Raw genomic sequence first — 22353 nt, 5'->3', positions numbered from 1 at the left:
ATCGACATGGTTTCCAATAAAGGACTGGCTATGATACGCCTGCCTCTGCACCTTAAATTGCTTGAGTGCGGAGTCTAACTGTGTTGTCAGAGGGTCCTCACTGACCTTGACAGATGCCTTTTTCCGCAGGCCTTCTGGTTTTTGCCTCGATCTGCGTAAATAATTTTATATTCATATATACATTTTAAAAATTCAAGTGGCGTTGTGGATACTAGTAATGGAAGATAATATGGAATAGTGTTTATCCTTTGTTCTTTATTTGGGTATATTCTATGTAATTTTACATACAGTCTTGCAGTTGTCCCGTCCGTACCCCCTTAGTGACCCATTATGAAAAAGACCTGTATCAAAGTGACCGAGACGTGTTGTGCAGAGATATTTTAGGATGATGAAGCCCAAAGTACGTACCTTTGAATTGCCAACATAAATTTTGAATTTTGACACGTACATAACATGTTAAGTACTATTGAAAAAAATACATTTTTGCTTGTCCTCCTACTTAAACAGCACAAATACAATACTAAATTTAGCATAAAAGTTTATCTTTATTTCATAATGCGTCTAAAATTAATGTGAGAACTCTTTCGAAATCCTAAAGGTCGATTCTACTGAGACAGATTCCTCATGTCGTGTGTATCCCACTTACACGTTGTCTGGTCACGAAATCCATTTGCGCCAAAGCATCCCTTGCTGTAACAAGATGTGGAGCGCGTCCTTTGATCCTGATTATCGTAAAATGTCGCTGTATGTTCGATAACGTGTATAGCAAGACAAATCGATAACGTAAGTAACACGGTAACGTAACCTAACATTTTGGGACATGTCCATGAAAAAAATATTAATAGTGAGCCACCAGGATTAAAACAATGTAGGTAAGTAGGTATCTCGGCATGCCCTTTCTACACACAAGGCAAGGGCTGGTCATTTCATTTACATCCTGTAGTAAGCACGGTAACGTAACGTAACATTAAAAAGTGGCCGTTGGCCATACCCTCACGAGATGCTGTAATATTTCTTGTGTGAACGGGCTGTCTACTCTTCCACGTCTTTAATGCTGTACAATACATGTGAGGCTACAAAATAAGATAAAACGTTGGTGGAAACTGTAGTTTTATCTGTGACTCATGCCTGTGTCAGTAACGTAAGTAACCTAAAAAAAAAATTGCGACAGTTTTCAAGTGCGACCGGATGTGATATAAGCAGAAGATGAACAAGCTCCTCCCCCTGCTTTATAATGGTCTCATTAATGGGTAGAATTGACCATCGGAAGTCAAGTCAGGGAACACATTTTTAAGAAATAAATGTAATGGTTAAGTACTTTTTAAGATTTGCGACAAGTGTTTTTTTTTTACTGTCTCCATACAAAACGCTTCCATTTAAGATCAGAAAATGGTCAGCTGTCGCGGTAAAAAAAATATCACACAATATTTCTTGGGTTCATAAATTAGGTATAACTATCAAATAAGAAGTTATCTTGTAATTTAACTTTCGGACAGCCCGGACTTTCTTGCGACAGCGATTGCACACGTTAACTAAGAATGGGTGTTCAGTGTATGTCAAGACATGATGACTTGGCAAGTTTGTACAATCAATTACCACATTTCTTGATTCATTTTGCCTCTCCTTCTTCTGATACCGTAGTTGGAGGGACAGGACATTGAAACAACGTTCCTGGTCCTGCAGTATCGCCCACGCCTCCATCTCTTCTACCCCCTCATTCAACTGCATTGCCTCCTCTATCGAATCCACATACCCTGCTAGGGTGTGGGGATCCGGGTGTAGCAGAACATCTGCCCTGTCGACCTCAGGGTCGGCTAGGGTGACTTTGGAAATGTGGGTGGCCATGATGACATCTACACGGAAATCATTCTCTAACCTGCGGAAAAGCTTGTGGAAGATGCCAAGCGAGATATGAATTGCTGGTATGCATACCTAGGATAAAAAATCAACATCTTGTCAGTGTAGTGTACTTCATGTACCAAGACGTCTTATACCGTATATTTGTACTGCTTGTTACGTTAAGGTATACAGCCATACCAGATAATATTTAGGAAGATATTACACCGTACCTCAATTATTTATTTTGGGGTGTCTGAAGGAGTAAAATACCTGATCAATCTCTATTGTCAACATCTGCGGAGCTATGACGTTCATGTATTCCGGATGTCCTTCCGCATTCATCCTCTTGGAAGGAGGTGTAGTTTTAAGCTAGAGATGCAAGTGTGCACTTTGCAGGAGCTTGCTCCAGTTCACCTTTCTTCATGTCTGCTTCTCAAAAATCATCTTATTCCTACTTAAAAAAAATTAAATTTGGGTAAATAAATCAACATTTTTGGTTACGCATGTTGTGCTTAATTTACTGTATACATGTACGAGGTTCACTGTGCAATATACATGTACTTTTATGATGTTCACCTTTGTGATATCTTCTATTATAAAAATGTGTCAAACGTTAACGTTAACTGCCTTAATTAACAAGGTGAAATTGGTCAAGGTTAAAGGTAAACTTGTGTGAAAATGTGGACATGTTACATTGCATCAACAGCTAAACTTTACAGTTGCACATGGCAAATGTTATAACGAGATATATAATAATGGTTGACAATGTTAATGCATTTATCATGACAAGGTCAGCATTTTTCAAGGTCAAGGGGTGTCTTGAGTAAACATGCAATGTACACAGTAATCAATGTATTCAGTTTATTCAGTATTCAGTTTATGACAGGTAAACAACTTTTTGCCAAAAACAGGCTTACTTTACTTATCTACTTAACTTCTCCATCTCAACAAACTCATTCCTTAGTGGTGCTGGCTGCACAACTTGTCAACTTTACGTCTGTCCTCCACCATCCAGTATCTTCTTCCACTTATTGGCGTGACATCTACATTCGTCAACACAAACCTCTTCTCCACTGGTCTTATATCAGCCACATCTGGGAGTTGGTACATTCCTCCTGAAAAACCAATTCTTTTACTAAAAGAGACTTCAAATATATAAACTTGAATTTTTGTTGAAAATTTTAGGAGTAGTACATGTACACCATCATTACAATGATTCGTATTGATTTTTGTTTCTTATCACTGCGACTGCGAAAAAAAGAATCAGAATGACACATTCATGGGACTGAATTGTATATGATACATCAAGAAAATCAAGGGTACACATGTGGTATACATGTAAAGTACATGTGGTATACATGTAAAGTACATAAATACCTGCAACTAAGTGGAAGAAAGTGAGTGTCACAGTTTCTGCACCATCTTCTACGACTGAACCTGGGTACCAAGTGGGTCTTTAATGGAGGTCACTGTACCAAACAGTAACAAACTCGCCCGGTCGGAAGGAAACTGACTCCTGATGGTAGAGTAGAGACAAGAGTGTAACATTGCAGGTAAGTACTACAGTTTTTTTAAGCAACCAGAACCTGAGGGGCAATATGATATCCCAATCCGGTATCTGTAAGAAAAGGTGAAACAAAGCCCTCAACGGCGCCTGTATCTGAGGCTAGATCGTTAGGCCCAGAGTTCAGTGCTGCAGTTTTCCGTTGCTGTCCACTCTGCAGACTGCATCAAAGACGCGCCAGTTACGGATTCCTCACCTACAAGACCTCAGTCAACATTTATTTCATAAACTCCGGATAATGAGCCACCAAATGCTTTAACATGTGTGCGTTACGAACACTGATACCTCCCCAATACGGACCCTCGTATCACTGTTGACGTTATGGCAGCCCCCATACAGACTCTCTTGTGTTCCGTGACGTCACGAGGGTACAAGTTGGGAATTCCCCATGGTTCACCGCGGCACTTCCTGTTGCCATTTTTGCCAGGTGGTGCCTGTTACCATGGAAACAAAGGAGTTTTCAAACATGATATAGACCTGTGAAGGGAATGATCAAGATTTTAAGTCTATGGAGTTATTTGATAAAGGACTTTAGTTCTTGTGATTTGTGTTGTGTTGCAAAATTTTGTAGGCAGAATATTGTCGGAGACTATCCAACACCAGACTAATTACGCTAGGTAAAAAATTGTAAATAGGAAAAATTTTCCAGAGAAATTTGGCCACCATAGTGTTAGTTTGTCTACCCAGGAGAAAATTTTACCCTTACCGCGGGTTCACTACCCTGGTCATATATTCACCTTATTTTTGCCGAATTCTGCAATCCATAAAGCCTGGTGAAAGCTAGTGCCGAGGTATCTAGGTCGTATTCTGAATGTTTATCGAGTAAACTTAACAACAGAGATGTGATTATCACCAAGGGTACCTTTTTTGCTGGATTTAGACTTTGTCAATTCATTAAATACTCAAATCCTGGTTTGTAACTCCTTCCCATTGAGGTCATGAGGGTTAGACAACATGTAACAAGGTACAGGTTACATGGTTGAAGTCCTAACAAAATCATTACAGATTAGTTTGCTTTGTCAACGGTCTGGAGTGGTAGGTTATTACAATACCATACCAGTTTGTGTATCATTAACCAGAGTACAAATATGATGTAACACTAGTAATAAACTCTCTCCTGACGCCTCACCATTTCCTGGTGGCGACGAACCGAACAGGTAGGTCTATCTGTGCTCTCAGTATCATATCTCTTGTGTTATATCTTATCATTTACGTTGTTTAAGTAAAATTTGGCCAATCTGTCTAGTATTTGTCGTCTCCTATTTGAAATCTTGATTCTTAGTGTTTTTTAATAAATGTCTGTTAATTACAGATCTCACTATTCAGTAACAGACGAAAGGTAGTGGCTGCCTAAAAAATAAAACGTCCAAACGATTTTAAAATTTATCCAGTTGTTGCTTCAATATACTGTTATATCGTTACGTTGTGTATGGGAATGGGTATGTTTCTCTTTAAATCTAGCTATAGAACAGAGCAAACTGCTTTGTTAAAATACTTTTTGCAACAGTTGGTGAGTTGTGAAAATGTTAGCAAGTTGCTCTTGTAAAGTTGTATCCAGGAGCGCGCTTTATCTGGATCAACTTGTGGAAGGATTTTTTTTCCACTGTATGATTGTAAACTTCAGTGTTCTCAGCATCTGAGTTTGACCGTTTTGTGTTTGTGAATCTGCTTTTTCTAAGGTTCAAATAAGCCTATACAATTATGAATACGTCCCTAGCTGGTCTTGCCAAATTAGTCAGTACCGCATCTATGAGTACAGAAAAACCAAACTTAACAAACGCTCCACGATATACTCCTCTATACAGAGGAAATTTGCATACTTTATTAGTAAAACATTAACCCAGCTGGGCACGTAGGGCAACCCAATACCTGAGCTACACAGGAGAGCTGGAGTCTGGTTTTGTCCGCCCGGCTTTAAACAAATTGACACACGGCCCTGTTGACACACGGCCCTACGGTGTACGCCTGGGGGTTCCCCTGGCGGGTACCTGAGACTAAGTTGGATAAAAATAAGGCCGGAAAAGTTTGCGTCCCCATGCTAAGAAGCTTCTGCATTTATATCTATATATATATAGGCCTGTGTTTCGTACTTGTACCCAGTGTAACCCGTATAACTCCCCATCGGCGCAACACGCAAAGTTCTGTATCTGTATGGCCTGTATAACCACCCCTCGGTGTAACACACCAGCTTCTGTATCTGTATAGCCTGTATAACCGCCCTTCGGCGTAACACACCAGCTTCTGTATCTTTATGGCCTGTATAACCACCCCTCGGTGTAACACACCAGCTTCTGTATCTGTATAACCGCCCTTCGGCGTAACACACCAGCTTCTGTATCTTTATGGCCTGTATAACCACCCCTCGGTGTAACACACCAGCTTCTGTATCTGTATACCCGGTATAACGGCCGTTCAGCGCAACACACCAGCTTCTGTATCTTTATGGCCTGTATAACCACCCCTCGGTGTAACACACCAGCTTCTGTATCTGTATACCCGGTATAACGGTCGTTCAGCGCAACACACCAGCTTTTGTATCTGTATGGCCGGTATAACAGCCCTTCAGAGTAACACACCAGCTTCGGTATCTGTATAGCCGGTATAACGGCCCTTCAGCGTAACACACCAGCTTTTGTATCTAGTGTATAGCCGGTATAACTGCCATTCAGAGTAACACACTGGCTCCGCAGGCACGTGGCACCGCAACAGTCGTTAGTATTGCGAGGAAAAACCCGTCCCACCTGAAACATTTGTTCACCATTGCGCGTCCAACCCCAGGTGTTGCTATCTCATGAGGACACCCCTCCTGTACTCGGTACCTGCATCGGCTGTTGTGAAGATGAACGTAAACTTGACCGTCCCTGTCGTTCTGTTTCTCCTGCTCTGCCTGAACATCTTCCTTCCGGCAAAGAGCGGTGAGTAAAAATGACTGGTGATGATGGTCTTTTGTGCAAATTTATGCCCGATGTTTAGAAGATAGAAATGATTCTAACATTCAAGATATTCATTAAACTTTCGCAGTGGACAACTTTTGCCGTCACTGAATTGCAGTCAATTTACAGGGTTTTTTTTTCAAACTGACATATCATATTGCACAAATAAATGTAAGGTTAATTAAGAGTAGCAGTATACGTCTGATCTCATCTAAGATACTATATCCATTATAGTAAAAGAAAGAAAAAGGTTATTCAAAGAAGTCACCAATATTTCCCCAAGTTTTTCATATCTCAACCAACAACAAAAGACTATATTATAGCTAAAGTCCCCCAAACAATTTTTTTTTTCAAAGAGTCGGACAATTCATCTCCCACTACCTCCTGATAAGAAGTCAAACCCCCTAATAGCATGACAAGAATATTTTAATAGAATAGAATAGATCAGAATAGCAGTTACCTTGTTCCTATTACCTGTTCACATATTGCATATTTACTTTTTTATCCTGTATGTATACCAACGTTATTAGATTTAAGTAGAGATAGTAGCTAGGTTCGATAAGTATATCGTACACGTAGAAGTTCCTGTTAGCAAATAGTCTTACACATGTATCACCACATTTTTTGTCCATGTCTGTATGCAATTAGCCCTCGGGCAGGAATTTGCAAGAAACAACTTCATTATTGCTTTGGGGTTTGCCTTTTTCTAGCCAGTCGAAATGATATTTTGCATAATATAACTGTATTTTGTGATTGTCCTGACAGCATGTAAACATTCGATCCGTAAACCGCGGGGCCATATATGGAGCATAACGAATGTGACGTTAGACCATTGCGAGTGGGACATCCGGTTTTTTCCATTCAAGATAATCTTGGTGAGTGTTTGATTCAGTCTTTTGAAATACATGGACTAGTACGTATACTGACTTTCTTCTTTTCATCAGTATGTACGATATCCATATTTGCATAATATTTGCGTAATTTGCATAGTTATTGAGGAAATTCTATAAATCAGATACATTCCATGATAGGGCTATTTAAGCTTGTGATATGTAGTTAAGAACGAGAGTATCACAGGCAGATATCGATTATGCAAATGGTACTTAATTTGCATAATTAATGAGAAAATGTTTCCATAATTCCATAATGTTAACTGCCTGGGATATTTCATACTCGGGGTATTTGAAAGTTAAGTGAATGTGAACATAATTAAACATAACTTATTCAAAAAGGACCTCATTCGCATAATGTATGAGGAAATGCTGTAATGGCATTCTTTGCTAAGATAAGACTGTATTTTGGTGTAGAATATGGTCAGCAGATATATTTCATGCAATTGAGGATGCGTATTTGCATAATCAGGGGGATTAAATATACTTTCTTAGTCATAAAGGCGAACAGCATTTGGCGAAGGTATGAGATCGTTAGTACGTTTCTTCCATAGATGTCCACCTTTATCGAACTGTAATGGTCTATTCCAGATTAATTTTGACTCCTCCGGTTACCGGCGAGGTTCGGAAAACTGCACCGCCGACCTTCTGACGTTTCACGACGGAAACTCTCCAACTAGCAGAACTATCGACACGTTCTGTGGAGACCAGACTCGTGAGTTTAATGATGTTTGGGTAGAAGTAATAACCCCCAATCCCAATTATTTTCAAGAAAGTGTTGCGTTACTATATCGATATTTCCACGGCAGATGCTCTGCTGAACTTCACTCCCTCGTACCCCCACTCAGAACATTCTCTGCAAGAACACGCTTAGCCACCTTAACAGCAGAAAATCACCCTTTCTTCCTCAATAGTCCATCAGTCAAGAGAAAATTTCATGCTGACAGTTTCTTCCCCAGAACCACTTCACTGTGGAACAAGCTTCCCCGTGAATGTTTCACCGCTAATTACAACCTCCAACGGTTTAAATCAAGGGTGAACAAATATCTGGCCACGCAGTCATCACTGTAACCCAAAACATGTAAGTGGCTCTCACGAGCCTTGTTTTGAGGTGAATCTGAAGTAAATAAAAAAAAAATACAGAAGTCAACACATTGTACGCAGTGTTGTATTATAATTGCTATGTTGCATCATCATCATCATCTACTGTGTTCTGTGTCTACAGTCGTGTGGAAATGCTGCATGTACAAAATTTAATCATCATTGCTTCAACTGTCATGGCACAGAGGCCAAAATATACATTTTTAGTCAAGAAGAGCATAATACGCCAGAAAATTCCTCTAGTCAGAATTGAAATGCGTCCAAATCCAGTTTTGCCCAGGATACATTTGTTAGGTATGATAACAGGACACAAATCCTACCCCTAGCACACTCAACTACATGTGAGCCAAATATATCTAGTACTTTTGGTACTTCACAGTTTGAGGTGAAATATGGACAGTTTAAATGCCGATTCTAACATTGCAGCATCGACTGACATCGACGACACCGGGCGTTTGTTAGACCTGTCCACAGCGAGTACCGGCCATCAGATGTACGTCGTCTACAACCGCAACCTTCTGTCTCAGCGCAGATCCGAGTTTAACCTTACATTCACTACAAGGGACAATAGTGAGTACAAATCATCTTCATTATCATCAAGGAATAATTCAAAACCGTTCTCTTAGTGAAAACATTGACTGACTGAATGGACTGAATGTGGACGAGCCAGTACTTCAACTTGATGATGCAATACAGCTTTAAAGGAGTACTAACCTCCAGAAGGAGGTGCTATATTTCGACAGGCATTAATTTTAGGAAGTGAAAAATGCATATTACTTTACAGTATACAATTAAATGCAAATTTTGTTTGTCTTTAAACGTATTGAATCCAGGACAAACTCTCCAAATACCCTCAAAACTATCCCAGAATACACCACGCTACCCCATTGGTGTCAATGTTTTAAAGAAAAAGTTGCGTTACAGACCTCATTTCGGGGGCGATAAGAAAAATTCGTACCGTTTTGCAATTGCCCTTCTTGATGTCCTTATCGCCCCTCATTTATGCCGAAAATATTGACGATGAAAAAAACGGCGTAATCTAGTTATCTTTTCCATAAGTGGCGTAATCTAATTATCTGTTCAACTAATACTTACATGCAAATAAGTTAAGAAAATCAAAACACGCAGGATGAAACTAGCGCCCACTGCATTAGACATCATAATATCATAGTATCCAAGCCACAGGTCAATCAAAGTAAAGCAAGTAATTTCTCAAGAATCAGCATGTCTCCTACCATTTTCGCCGAAAAATTTTTATGTTGATTTGAAGTGTATGAGTATTGCGTAAGCCAGAGTTCCCAGATGTATCGATTGTGGTTCAGCATGGGGGAAAATTATATTGATATCGCTTTACAAACATGCGCCGTGCAAGTCGTACAAGCGAAATTATGTAAAAAGTCGGCTAGTTATATATTCATTGCAGCATGATGAATAGGAAAATAGCACTCCCTTCTGGAGGTTAGTACTCCTTTAATGACTCGGCGTCCAACGCCACCATTCAGGGCCTGATTATATTGGGGCCTACTTGAATATTCACACCGTATCTGTATGCTAGAAAAGAAAAGAAAAGGAAAGAAATAAAAACTGTAGTCTAGGAATTCCAGCAAATGTTGAATCTTAACTAATGTCCGTCTCTGTCCTTTCTCTACAGACTATGTCCCAGAGTTCAATGAGGAAACTTTCGTCCCACAAACGGCACCAATTTTTAACAACATCACAGCTAAGGTAACGAAACATTCATTATAACAGGGAAATAGACTTGTTATAAGACTACAGCAAGGACATGTTTATTTTAAATTTATTTTCCACTTGTCAACTGGGCTTATAGACCACGTTTGCATTCATTGGTCCCCTTTTGTTGTTGCTTTTCTTATTTTGTAGTTTTTAGCATAGTATACCCAAGACTTTCTGCTGGGAAGCGTTGTTGAAGATTATTCGGGCTAGTCGAAATTTCTTTTGCAATCTTCTCGTGTTAGAAAACCATCCCACTCTTTGATTACCTACGGCGTGCTTTTTACTTCACTTTTCAGGACTTTGTGCAAGTTACTATTGAACTCGGACCAAATACTCCGTTTTTCTTCCCATACGGCTACAAAACCAACACTAGGACCGGTGGTAAGTGTTTGTGCACGTGTTTGTTTATGTATGTGTGCGTGTGTTTGTGCACATGTGCGTGTGTGCACACGTGTGTGTGCGTGCATGTATGTGTGTGTGTGTGTGTGTGTGTGTGTGTGTGCGTGTGTGTGCACGTGTGTGTGTGTGTGTGTTTGTGCATATGAGTGTGTTTGTATCCCAACCGGAACCAGCATGTGTCTCACGATTTTGTGCCACTGGATGCCCAAATGTGTGGGTCTTAGGTTCGCAACCAGTTACTATCTTTTACCTTAAACAAATCCACGTGAAGGCCACCGTGTCAACCCTCCTCACTCAGGTGTAGGGACTGACACGGTCATCATACTCGGCAAGTTGTATCTGTACATGAATATATTGAAAATATATTGAGAATATGTCGAATGATCGCCATAGCTGTTTGTGTTTTGGCGTCTATATGTCTGTGTTGTCACTGATGTTATTTCCATTTATGTGACCCGGTGTGTGACAAATCACTTTGTGTGACGGGTGAGGTCTGCCATGCCGAAGTCGTTATGTTGTCCATGTCTCATCATGCAGATGTCCTGCAGCTGTACGTCAGCATCCAAGACTATGTCTTTACGTCTTCTGACCTGGCCTCAGACTTGGGCTATACCTGTACCTACACGTCCGACGGCTCAACTGTGTCTGCTCTGCTGACCGTACCGACGGACAGGTCAGGCCCTCATTTAATCCTTCGTGTGTATGTGTGTGGCTGCGTGTGTGAGTGTGGCTGTGTGTGTGTGTTTGTGTGGCTGTGTGTGTGAATGAATGAATGAATGCATGACACTTTATTTTCGTGTCGTGCGCTTTCCCGCGCCAAGCCCGTGTGGGCTTACACGACACCGTTTGAGTATAAATAATACATAAACAAAAGAGAATCAAAGGTACAGATAACAGAATCCAAACAAATATGAACACAAATAGAAGGTAGTGTGTGTGTGGTTGTTTATGTATGTATGTGTGTGTGTGTGTGTGTGTGTGTGTGTGTGTGTGTGCGTGTATGTGTGCGTGTGTGTGTACATGTGTTTATGTGTGTTGTGTGCATGTGTTTGTGTGTATGTATGTTTGTGCGCTTGTGTGTCTATATGTGGGTGTGTTCGTCCGTTTGCGTGTTTTTTGTCAAACATATCTTGTTTAGAAAGTAATGAAAGTTATACGGGAAATGCTATTCACATATAATGTAATTTTCTGTGTGTACCCGTGCAGCAATTGGTCCCCTGAAGACTGGCCATGGGTCCCGGCTAGACTGCGTGTTGACGCGCCGAGTTTTGGCAGTACTGAAGGAGTCTTTATATACACCATTTCTGGCGTGAAGGTAAGGAAACTGCATTTTCCCTTTTTTCATATCAGAGCCACTTTTGTGCTACAGAGTTTCCATGATAAAAAAATGAAGTGAAATAAAATACCTTTATTGTACATTCATGCCACGACGGGCTAGGTGCAGGTCAAGACTTAATAGACACATAAAAGACATATGTAGAAAAATATAAGACATGAACAGAGTCAACCCCAAACCTTACGGTTAAAAATGTTGTTAATATGTTGGTTGTTAATAGCTGCAGGTTGGCGAGAGCACCACCGTGGAATGCAAAGTAGCCGGTCTTGTGACGTTCAGGACAAACATCCGTGTAACAGGTAAGAGTCTTCCTAGCGACAGACCAATGGACTACATGTGTTTAGTCTCCATCAGACTTTCTGGTAAAATGGGGCAGAAAGACAGAAGGGGTTTGAGATACTGAAAACTTGATATTTGCATATTCAGAGTGTATGGACCTATTTCTGTTGTTTCTCCAGCCTGCCCCATCGGGCGGTTCGGGCGATTCTGTGCGGAGCGCTGCCAGTGTTATAACGGGGCCGCATGTCACAGCTTCAACGGCGCGTGCAGGTGCGCCCCTGGCTGGACAGGAAGAAACTGCACCACAGGTGGGCACTGCGTAGGAAACTTGAAACAAAAACCGCAAACCCGCCTCTATCAGGTTGCCCAATCTAAAGCTGCATTATGCACAAAAATTTGAAATATTCTAATTATACTAAATTTCGGTGTTATTTTGTTGGGCATCAATAACTGTGGCCATTTTCCCTTCAAAAGAGATTTTTAGAAAATCTGGTAAACGATGAGGTCTTTCAGAATTTGTAAGCTGTCAACTGACACACCACTGGGAGGTAGGCCACACCACTGGCAGTGGACAGTACCATATGTGCGGTGTGGTTTGGAGAGAAGATCATTCACAATTTTCTAAGATTACAAGTAGCAAGGATGTTGTATTTTTTGTTGCTCAGTATTATTCTGGAATACTAAAGGGTTAAGTCAACGTACTACGTAAAGAAAAGAATGGAAAATATACTTTTTGTAATGTCAAAAGTTACATACATGTAATGCAGCTTTAAGGACTTTTTATAGTTTTCCGTTCATTCCCCGAGTTTTGTATTAATCTAATTTTAACACTATGAATCTGTTTTATCCTAACTTCATTTTAACTTTTTGTCATTCCCCAGTTCACCCAGAAATGCACATCAGTCCCCCTGCCAGAGAACTGACAGACTTGCGGATCGGACAGGAACTGCAGCTGACGTGCACGGCTTACCAACTTGACGTCACTGACATCACGTGGCTCTTACAGAGTGGCATTCCTGTAGAACAGCTAAATGTATCAAACAGCAAGAAGTGAGGTTTCTCTTTTAAAATTGTCCATATCATAATCATATTACGTAATGTGATAGAAAACTACTAGTATATTCTTCGCGCTGGCTATAACATGTACAGGAACTGGACTCACTATGTTCGCCCCTGTCACTTCAGCCTTTGTCAAGTAGAATGGCACCGTTAATTCATTACTTAAGTCAAGTGTTCGGAACGTCACCTTACATAAGGAATGGGTAAAAAATCGGATTTGTTCCTATTGATGATCAAGGACAGTGCACAGAAAAAAGATCTTTCAACGATATGTTTGCCAGCCACACACATTGCTTTTTTTAAAGATCACAAGCTCAAATCTATCACCCCACCCCCTCCACAGCTCTTCTGTTCTTTACATCCACTCCCTGGCGCCTAAGCACGAAGGTAACGTTACCTGTGTGGGTCTTACCACCAGCGGAGACACATACACTAACGTGGTTGGCATACGGATAGGTATGGACTTTTATTGATACTGGCTTTATGCTTTTATCAACTTAGCGCCACGCTGACAACTCCTTTGAACAAAGAATAAAGAATAAGAATGCAATACCAAGATATTATGTTGACACATTCCAGTGTGTGAGGAGAATTACTGGGGCGAGCTGTGTGACGACATCTGCAACTGTACAGACCAGGAGACCTGCAACCGGGCCCAGGGCTGCATCTGCGATGGTGATGGGTGTTCGGGTGAGTTATTTAGTTCCACTCATTGACGAAAATGAAAAAAATACATTAATACATAGAAGCCTAATCACGTAAATAATACAAATATGATGCCAAATGATTCCTCTTTTGTTAGACCTTCCACCTTTAGATTCTCAGACCGGCCTCCTGACCATCAGTCTGTCGTCAGGCGGGCTGATTCTCCTCCTACTCGGCGTCATCTTCCTGCTATACAGGCACAACAACAGGCTGCGGGTCGGAAACATCGACGATCCGGAGGTCTTCCAGCTCGGAAAGGACCTCAAGGTACGTCATGATTACGTCATTCTCACTATGACGTATGAGATAACACAATTTGATGGTCCGGATATGTTTTGCTAGACCGGAATATCTCTGACTGAACTCCCCCCTTCTCCCCAGGCCGTGATGCCGCCTGCAGCAGGCTCCTCGTCAGGCAGTATCGACATGGAGCTCCTGAAGGAAAGGGAGATCGACAGGAGCAGGCTGCAGGGCGGACAGCTCCTGGGAGAGGGCGCTTTTGGACATGTTGTCAAGGCAACGTTGACGCGACCTGAGGAGGACGATGTGGTGGTAGCTGTCAAGAAACTTAAAGGTTGTTTTATTATTGCAGTTTTACGTCTAACCTAGTGTATTGCAGTGGGCTTACTTTGCCATATCATAAAAAAGACGTGTACATAAATATATGATGTAAACCTGATTATATGTAATGTTTATCTAGACGATGGTGACCCCAAGGCCAGACAGGCCCTTCTGCGGGAAACCTGCATCATGCTGTTGTGCGGTAACCATGACAACGTCCTCGGGCTGAAAGGCATCTGTTTTAGAGACGGTCAGTTCAGAACCTACCTGACTCATGGGTGCTCTTGTTTGGTTGTTTGTGTCTTAGTTTCTTCCAACATTTACACATTTTGTAGAACTCGAAGATGTGTAGATGTACAGCCACACTGAAATATTTCATTCCAGGCCCGCTTCAACTGGTGCTGGAATATGCGGAACACGGGAGTCTCCTTCACCTGCTGTGGACGTTACGTGCGGAATCCAAACTCAACAGGACCGTTCTGGTCAACAAACGACACATCTTCGAGAACATGATGGTGGAGGTCTGCTGCGGACTGGAGCACCTGGCGACCATGAGGGTAAGGAGAAAAAACTGTCCCTCAATCTTTCCCTTCCGATTCCGCGTCCAAGACATGTGATACTATAAGTCATTTTTACCACCATGGAAATCAAGGGATTTCCTTTCTGAGTTTTAGATTGTGTTCAATTCTCTTTTAAGGTAATAAAAACCAAAAGCTAAAGATAAACATATTTGGTAACTGAGCTGCTTATCTTTGCCTGTGTCCAGCTGGTTCACCGAGACATCGCGGCCCGGAACATCCTGATCTGTGGGAAGGGAACCGCCAAGATCGCGGACTTCGGGCTGGCCCGGGACACGTACACTGTGGGGTACCATCGGCAGGACAGGGTAGGTCCCGGGACATGTACGCTGTGGGGAGGGTAGGTCGGACTAACAGCACGACCTTACATATAGAGAGCTGGCACAGTATAATTTGAGTACGAAAACGTAAAATAAGTTTGAAATAGGAGAAGCGGAATCTAGTCATCTACAGATCCTGTAGTCTTATAACAGTCGGCTTTAGATTGAATTTCAAGCAGCTATACTTTCTTGTTTCTCCAGGGCCACGACCTGCTGCCGCTGAAGTGGATGGCACCGGAGGGCCTGAAGAACGAGGCTAGGTTCACACACAAGAGTGACGTGTGAGTTTTTAACATTGCCTTCAGACAATAACATCTTAGTGGAAAGAAACATACAAAATCTTCTTGATATAATTATCACCATACTATCAACTGCTTCCCATCTTTAACATTATGAAATATGTATATTATTTTCCAGCTGGTCCTTCGGGGTTCTATTGTGGGAAGTGGCGCAGCTGGGCCGCACGCCGTACCCTGGGATGGAGGGGGCAGACAGAATATATGATGCTCTGCAAAACCACTTCAGACTCCCCAGGCCTCAGTTGTGTACAGAGGAAAGGTAAGCTTGGTATTTTTCTTGAAGGAACTTAAGTTACTTAAAAGAGTGAAAGATTATTTGCGCTGGTATAAAAAATAGAGGAAAATTTTGTCAACGTTAAGTGCTACAGAAGTCGGCGGTATTAACACCCAGGTACCTTTGACCCACTCCTGACGTCACTTGGACGTCACTAGCCTCACATCCCAACATTGCTGCTGAGTTTGTGTCGTTGCCTTTGCAGACTAAAGAGACTCAGCAGCTTGGTTTTGATATTAGGCAACCATTTTTACCATGTTTCATCTTTCAAGTGTCAAACGTGAATGGGTCATTAGAATAACCGAGAAATAGCAGGGGATTTGTGAAATAGCAATTCAGAAAAGTCACAATGCTTATTTTACTTCTGTGCACTTTTCCCGCCCAGATACCAGCTGATGCTGAAGTGCTGGAAGTTTAACGAGAAGACCAGGCCGGACGCCACAACTGTCAGGAAACTACTGGTGGCGGATCCAAACGTGAGATATTTGTTTCTTAACTTGTTAACATTTTAGCAAATCATTATGCGAGACTTCGGTGAGCCTTTAGATGGGAATGGATCTTCTACCTATCTAATTTTAACAGAATAGCTATTGTTTTTGATGGACATAATTTTTTTTTTACTTTTTGCATTTCTATCAAATTTGGACCGTCATAATTTATTAGGAAGGATACATTTATATTCGTCACGGCAGGAAAAAAAACGTGTGCAGAAAGAAACTGTCATATTTGAGTTTTTCAAATCTCTCTATATAGGACTGTGCTTTACTTTTCTGAATTGAATGTAGGCCATATTGATTTAATTATATGGATGACAACCTCTGGGAACCCCAAAACCGATGCGGGCGTGCGAACAAAAAAGTTTGGCAAAAAAGTTGCTTTCAACATGAAATGTACGTGGTCATGAAGGTTGAACAAATGATACAGAGTATGGCATGACGAATAATCTACTCTTCAAATTCATTTCTTTACATTTTCGTCTTTTTCGTATGGCATTCTACGACATTGGCATCGTTTTCCGATATTTTTTTTTTCAACTTACGGTATACATTTTCTTATTTCGCAACTATTTTATACGATTTACAGTATTTTTTTTAAACGGCCGAAAATTTATGCGCGCGCGGATGTCATCCATATAATCAAATCATTATGGCCTTACCGTGATATTGTTTTTCTTCAGGGCTTTTTCTACTTCAACACACCTGTGGCAGCGATAGAGGCACCCGTCACTCCGGTATGAGACCTGTGGCAGCGATAGAGGCACCAGTATCTCCGGTATGAGACCGCATCGGATTCACAAACAAGCCCGAGGCTATAGTGGCATCAGCCGGGATACATCCTGGAAAATGCCTGGACGATTGACTATAATATATAGTTACAATATATACATATACAGTCACAAGTACTCCTCTGGCAACCGGACGCAAAAAAAGGCGGGATCGACCAAACCTGACACTCAAGAAAGTTTGGTTTGGTTTATTGCGATCTTTATTAGTGAATACATCCACCAATCTTCATCAATCAATCAATCATCAATATAACATCGGAATATCATGTGAATAAAGTGCTAGAAGAGGAAGTTGGTCTGAGGGACGGTAACCTGCTGGCCGCCATGCGCGGCCGAAGTGTGTGTATTGGCATACTGATTGGCACCTTGATTGATGATGAACTGAACTAAAGTTACAAAATTTTAATTTCCTGTTTTAACGTAAATAACTACAGCTTTCTTAAGTAGCTGACTCCTGTATGTGTTTTCTACCATGACTTCTGGATTACAGGAGTTTCACAATCCGTTCAGCTATAGTTTGCAACATCAACCTGCTTTGTAGTCTTACCATTAGAGTACATTATGTGCATGTATATACTAGTAAACAAATCGACCAACATCTAGACTAATGTGCCTCTGTATGTAGCTGAAATCCTTGTTTGATATTAAACTCTGCAAGACTGTTGACATTTAAATACCTTCCTTTATTTATGCAAGAATGTCTTGTGTATTTTGGTTGCAGAAGAAACTTCTTGTGCACTGTTTACAGTGAAAATTCTAACTCCGTCTGCCCTTGCTCCTTTTTTTTTCTGAAAATATGTGTTCTACAAGTTCGTCAGGAAGTCAGGTACATTGGCTTCTTACTTCTTCTCAGATATCTGCTAACATAATCGGAAGTTAATCAATACACGCGTTTCCACGACTTAAATGGGGATATAAGTTACCGCATGTGCACTGGGAAAAACCACAAAGCATCGCGGGATTTCACGCGAAATACCACGAGAGGTGCGTTGCGACAGCAATGGTGGCCAATTTGCACACTTCGAAAATGAAGTTGTATATGTGTTTTAATTTCCTCATACTCCTCTTTTTCTTTTGTTTTGCATAACAACAGACCTGTAAACTTTGCTTTCATCGGGATATTTAGCACATTACTAAATTAATTTGAACGCTACGAAATGGCGACATCGGACGATACGTAACGTGTTTAAAGAAGTACCTGTATACGCGAGACGCCTGTGAGGCTGTGTGTGGGTGTCTTGCAAAACAGGATCTCACGTTCTCCCTAGAGTTTTCCCGGACACGACGTCATTTGAATTCGTTGACTTAATTCCAGTTCTTTGTTTTTTTGGCTGGTCGGTTGTCGCAACCTTTTATTTATCGTCAAATTTAAGGATTTCTTGGAGTGGACAGAGTGGGTATGTTTCGTCACGCTTCAACCTACTTTTTATCAAGTCATATTGAGAATTTACGCAAGCTTTGCAGACTGTGTGGTTCCAGACTCGAGATCCAAACATCGTCGGAGCAACAACGAAATATCAGTATTTTGTGTTGTCAAGACTTTCAGCAAGAAATCAAGAAGACTTGGGGTGTGGACGTATCTGTAGACAAAAGCTTTGCGAAAGGTGCAGAAAAAAGAGTTCCAATCCAAAATACCACCACGGCAATGCAAAAAGGCAATTGTGGCCAAATCACTCTGTTTCGTCTGACTGTTCAGTATGTGTTAAGGGGGCACACCCCAGTTTCTCTCTCTCATTGGAACCTATAGTTAAGAGGCACACACTTCAGCTAAAACGAAAAATGTACAGGAATCTAGAGACATATAAATACCAGCTTTAATGGACTTGATCAACACCTTCATAACTACACATACACAACACCATCCAACATGTACACCAATAGTAACGATGCCACACAAACTCAAAATTAAGTTCGGAACCGGATATAAGGAAGCGCTCAGGTGTGAGGCTTGTGGGTTCAGCACGGAACGAGTCAAACTCTATAAAGGAGCAGATAGGAAGGGAGGGAGAAGCAGGGGTCCGAAACAACAACAACAAAAAAAAAGCAGTTCAGATGGCGTTAGCGCTGACAAAAGTTCCTGTGGGCATAACCGGGGTAACAACACTACTGGGCGCAACAAAGACACCAACCACCACGAAACTGCAAAAAAAAACCCACCAACAATCTGTCAGACTTGATGATCACGGAAATGAAAAATCCATTATCAGAAAACAGAGGAAAGTTGAGGAAGGTATTAGCTGCGAGGGGCGAAAGGGTAGAGGATGGCGAGCCGGTGTTCACGACGGCCGCCATGGACGGAACATATAACAATCCATCATACCACGCATACACACAAAACGCCACACAAGTAACAGTTCCAGTTATAGAGACATACACCGGACAGAACATGCTTATTGACTTCCAATACGCCAACAAACTATGTAGCTGCAAGAAAGAAGAGGTGGACAGGGGGAACCATGGCCCGTTGGGAATGCGGAGGAGAAGTTAGCCAGACGGGCCGTGGTCGGCATGCAGGGTGATCCGCAAAATCCAGTGTGCCCCGAAAAGGTGTTAGCAGACAACGACTCATGTGTAAGGGGGGGGGGGGGTTGAAACGCAACAAGGGAAATTTCAAAGGACATAACTGTTGACAAACTAGACTGTGAAACTCATGTTTCACGAGGACAAAGAAGAAAGATGTTCAAAATAAAGTTAAGCGACCAGATAGTAGCAGGAAATAGTACGCAAGAGAAAAAGGTGGCACAAACCACAAGGTGTCGGTTCACCTCGTGCATCGCTAGAGCTATATCAAAGCGATGTAGGTAGGAGATGCACCGTGCACGTCAAGTCTTTCCAAAAGACGATTTTTTTTCAACGTCATCGTGTTTAGGGTACCTGATTTCCTAGGAAAAACACAATTTTAGTGGTTCAAATATTATTTTTTACTCCAGCACAGTTCGTTTTAATTGGGGCACACCCCAGTTTCTCGCTCCCGTTGGAACCTATAGTTAAGAGGCCTTTTCACGGACGCCGCACGGCATGAAGGAAAATTTAGCCGAGAACGCAACCTATATAGAAAGAAAACGCATACTGTACTGCCAAATATATCTCATTCTAAAAGAAATCCTAACACTAGGAAAAGCACAATAACGGTTATCCTGACGCATGTCGACAGCCCCTGGTAGTGACGTCATCAGCCAGGCCGCCTAGGACGCTTCACCGTTCACGGCCTCGGAGCGATACCCGGAAGCGAAGATTCGCCGACCAAAACTAACCCAAAAGAAGCTATTAGGGTCGCACTTCATGGCAACGTTGAGCTGATTACACCACAACCCCCATACACTAATTAGCTTGGCACAGAAAAACCACTAAAAAACCCTTACTCCAAAATAAACAGGGACTACCGCGGACCCCCTGTCGGGGAAGAATTGGGTTGTGCACCGTTAATGCAGCAGCTATTTCCAAAGGGGGTAGACCAGGGAAATCATTTGGTGGAGGTCAGCCAAGGAAAGCAAAAGTGACAGAGGCATCTAAACTAAATACACCTACAGCAATTCTGTCAGATACACACAGTTTGATAGAGATAAGTTTCAGACTCTGCTAGAACCATTAGATGACTGTCCATTTTGTGGAGGGAGTTTCTCCGGGTCCCAAAGAATTTATCAGAATTTTACGGAATTCATAAGATCCTTACTAGGAAACATAGTTACGAAGTTATTACGGAATACATGCGATCCATTACTAGAAACATACGAATTTTACGGAATACATATGATCCATTTCGTGAAAACATACAGGAACATGCATAACATAACTGTCTAATATTTATGTCCTAAGTGTTGTAAATGACTATAGAATATATGTTGAGTACTACTTCTAGTCTACATCTACTGTTGATTCAAGTTTCTTATCTGACATGTCTTAAAATATGTTTTACTTGGTAATAACAAGGCCATTGGTTTTATAATCAAACAGTCTTACAATATCTATCAACATTCTCACGTCCCCAGCCAATCACACTCTGTACGATTACCAAGGCACGAAAGGCAACAGGGGAAGTGACCTCCAAAACAGGAAGGTGGCGGTCAGAGGAACTTTTGATATTGTATTTTCTATGTATATGTAGTGTTTGTATTGAAGTGTCATTTGATAATATTCTCAAGATTTTAAATTAAAAAAAAAATTCTACAATTCAGCCATTTAGGCTGCCACCGACTTTTAAACCTGTATGTCTCTGTATTTGTTTATGTGAATAATAAACCAGTCATCATCATCATCATTCAAGCTGCCCGAACCATCACGAGTGGGGGTAAAAGACAGTCCCAGTCTTCAGGTGTCTTTGTCACATAGCAAAATTGTCTTGATATTCCTGTCCAGAAGGAAGTAACTGTAAAAGAAGTTCCCGTGGTTCTAGATGTAAGGGATATTGTACTCAAAATGGCTAGTGATGATAAGTGTGAAGATCGTTTCATTGCAAATCTCAAAACCTCAAAGAAGGCTTTGCATGCTTTTGAGGTCCACACTAGGGACCAAGCTCCATGCAAGATGGTAGAGTTGGACGACTTACAGCATCTAACATGTATTCTGTTATGACGAAAGTGGATGATGAAGGGGAGATAAGTAGAAAGACTAACAGTATTGTGGCTACCATTCTAGGATATTATGATGAGGTTTAGACTCCTGCATCGCATCATAAAATCCCACTACAAGTGTAAGTCAAACATGGTGAGATTTCATCCGTTGTGTTGTGACGATGGTTATGTAGATTCATTAGAAATCAAGTTAGCACAGCTGTAACAGGAGAACAAGGAGTTGCATGAAACCATGAGTCAATTTCTTGAGTCTCCAGAAGTAAAAACCTTCGAAAACGGCAAGTTCAAGGATGAAGTACGCCAAGTCTACATGATGTTGTTGAGCATGAATACAGGCCTCAACAATGTAGAGCCTTTAATAAGAACAGTATTACAGAAGTTAGCCGGGTTGCAACAGCTAGTGATGTTCGCAGAGGCAAGACGCCTTAGTCAGCTGCATGTTGCAGAAGTAGTCACTAGATGCGAAAACATCACTGTAGGTACTGATGGGACAACAAAAAACATGACAAATATGACTCTATCAGCGTCTTCACTCAGGAAGGACAGCTTGTAGCAGGCATTAGAGATCAACTGTCAGGCAATACTGACCAACAAGTAGAGATGTTCAAGAAGGTCATCCATGACCT

The 22353-nt window shown here is 41.4% G+C and overlaps 2 protein-coding genes and 1 long non-coding RNA gene across 3 annotated transcripts; all 3 read left to right on the top strand.

The window, feature by feature from the left end:
- Positions 1–4532: 4532 nt before the first annotated feature.
- On the top strand, positions 4533–8953 carry LOC109467576. The gene is made up of 5 exons (XM_019765595.1): positions 4533–4560; positions 6182–6318; positions 7102–7211; positions 7818–7941; positions 8754–8953. Exons 2-5 carry the CDS (start codon positions 6195–6197, stop codon positions 8951–8953), a joined length of 558 nt encoding a protein of 185 aa, XP_019621154.1. The 5' UTR covers positions 4533–4560; positions 6182–6194.
- Positions 8954–9978: 1025 nt separating this feature from the next.
- LOC109467588 lies at positions 9979–11767 on the top strand. Its single transcript, XR_002140089.1, has 4 exons — positions 9979–10052; positions 10358–10442; positions 10998–11133; positions 11667–11767. It is a non-coding gene; the product is annotated as an uncharacterized LOC109467588 (long non-coding RNA).
- Positions 11768–11881: 114 nt separating this feature from the next.
- On the top strand, positions 11882–17391 carry LOC109467575 (fibroblast growth factor receptor 4-like). The gene is made up of 15 exons (XM_019765594.1): positions 11882–11893; positions 12017–12095; positions 12255–12383; positions 12957–13125; positions 13478–13590; positions 13714–13824; positions 13952–14106; positions 14221–14413; positions 14540–14650; positions 14785–14957; positions 15167–15286; positions 15500–15579; positions 15716–15856; positions 16257–16347; positions 17049–17391. Exons 1-15 carry the CDS (start codon positions 11882–11884, stop codon positions 17106–17108), a joined length of 1737 nt encoding a protein of 578 aa, XP_019621153.1. The 3' UTR covers positions 17109–17391.
- Positions 17392–22353: the final 4962 nt, after the last annotated feature.

The sequence above is a fragment of the Branchiostoma belcheri genome, unplaced genomic scaffold (genome assembly GCF_001625305.1).
Source record: "Branchiostoma belcheri isolate BF01 breed outbred unplaced genomic scaffold, Haploidv18h27 scaffold182, whole genome shotgun sequence".
Classification (NCBI taxonomy): Eukaryota; Metazoa; Chordata; class Leptocardii; order Amphioxiformes; family Branchiostomatidae; genus Branchiostoma; species Branchiostoma belcheri.
Note: the sequence above shows the minus strand (reverse complement) of the source record. Positions and strands in the feature narration are given on the sequence as shown.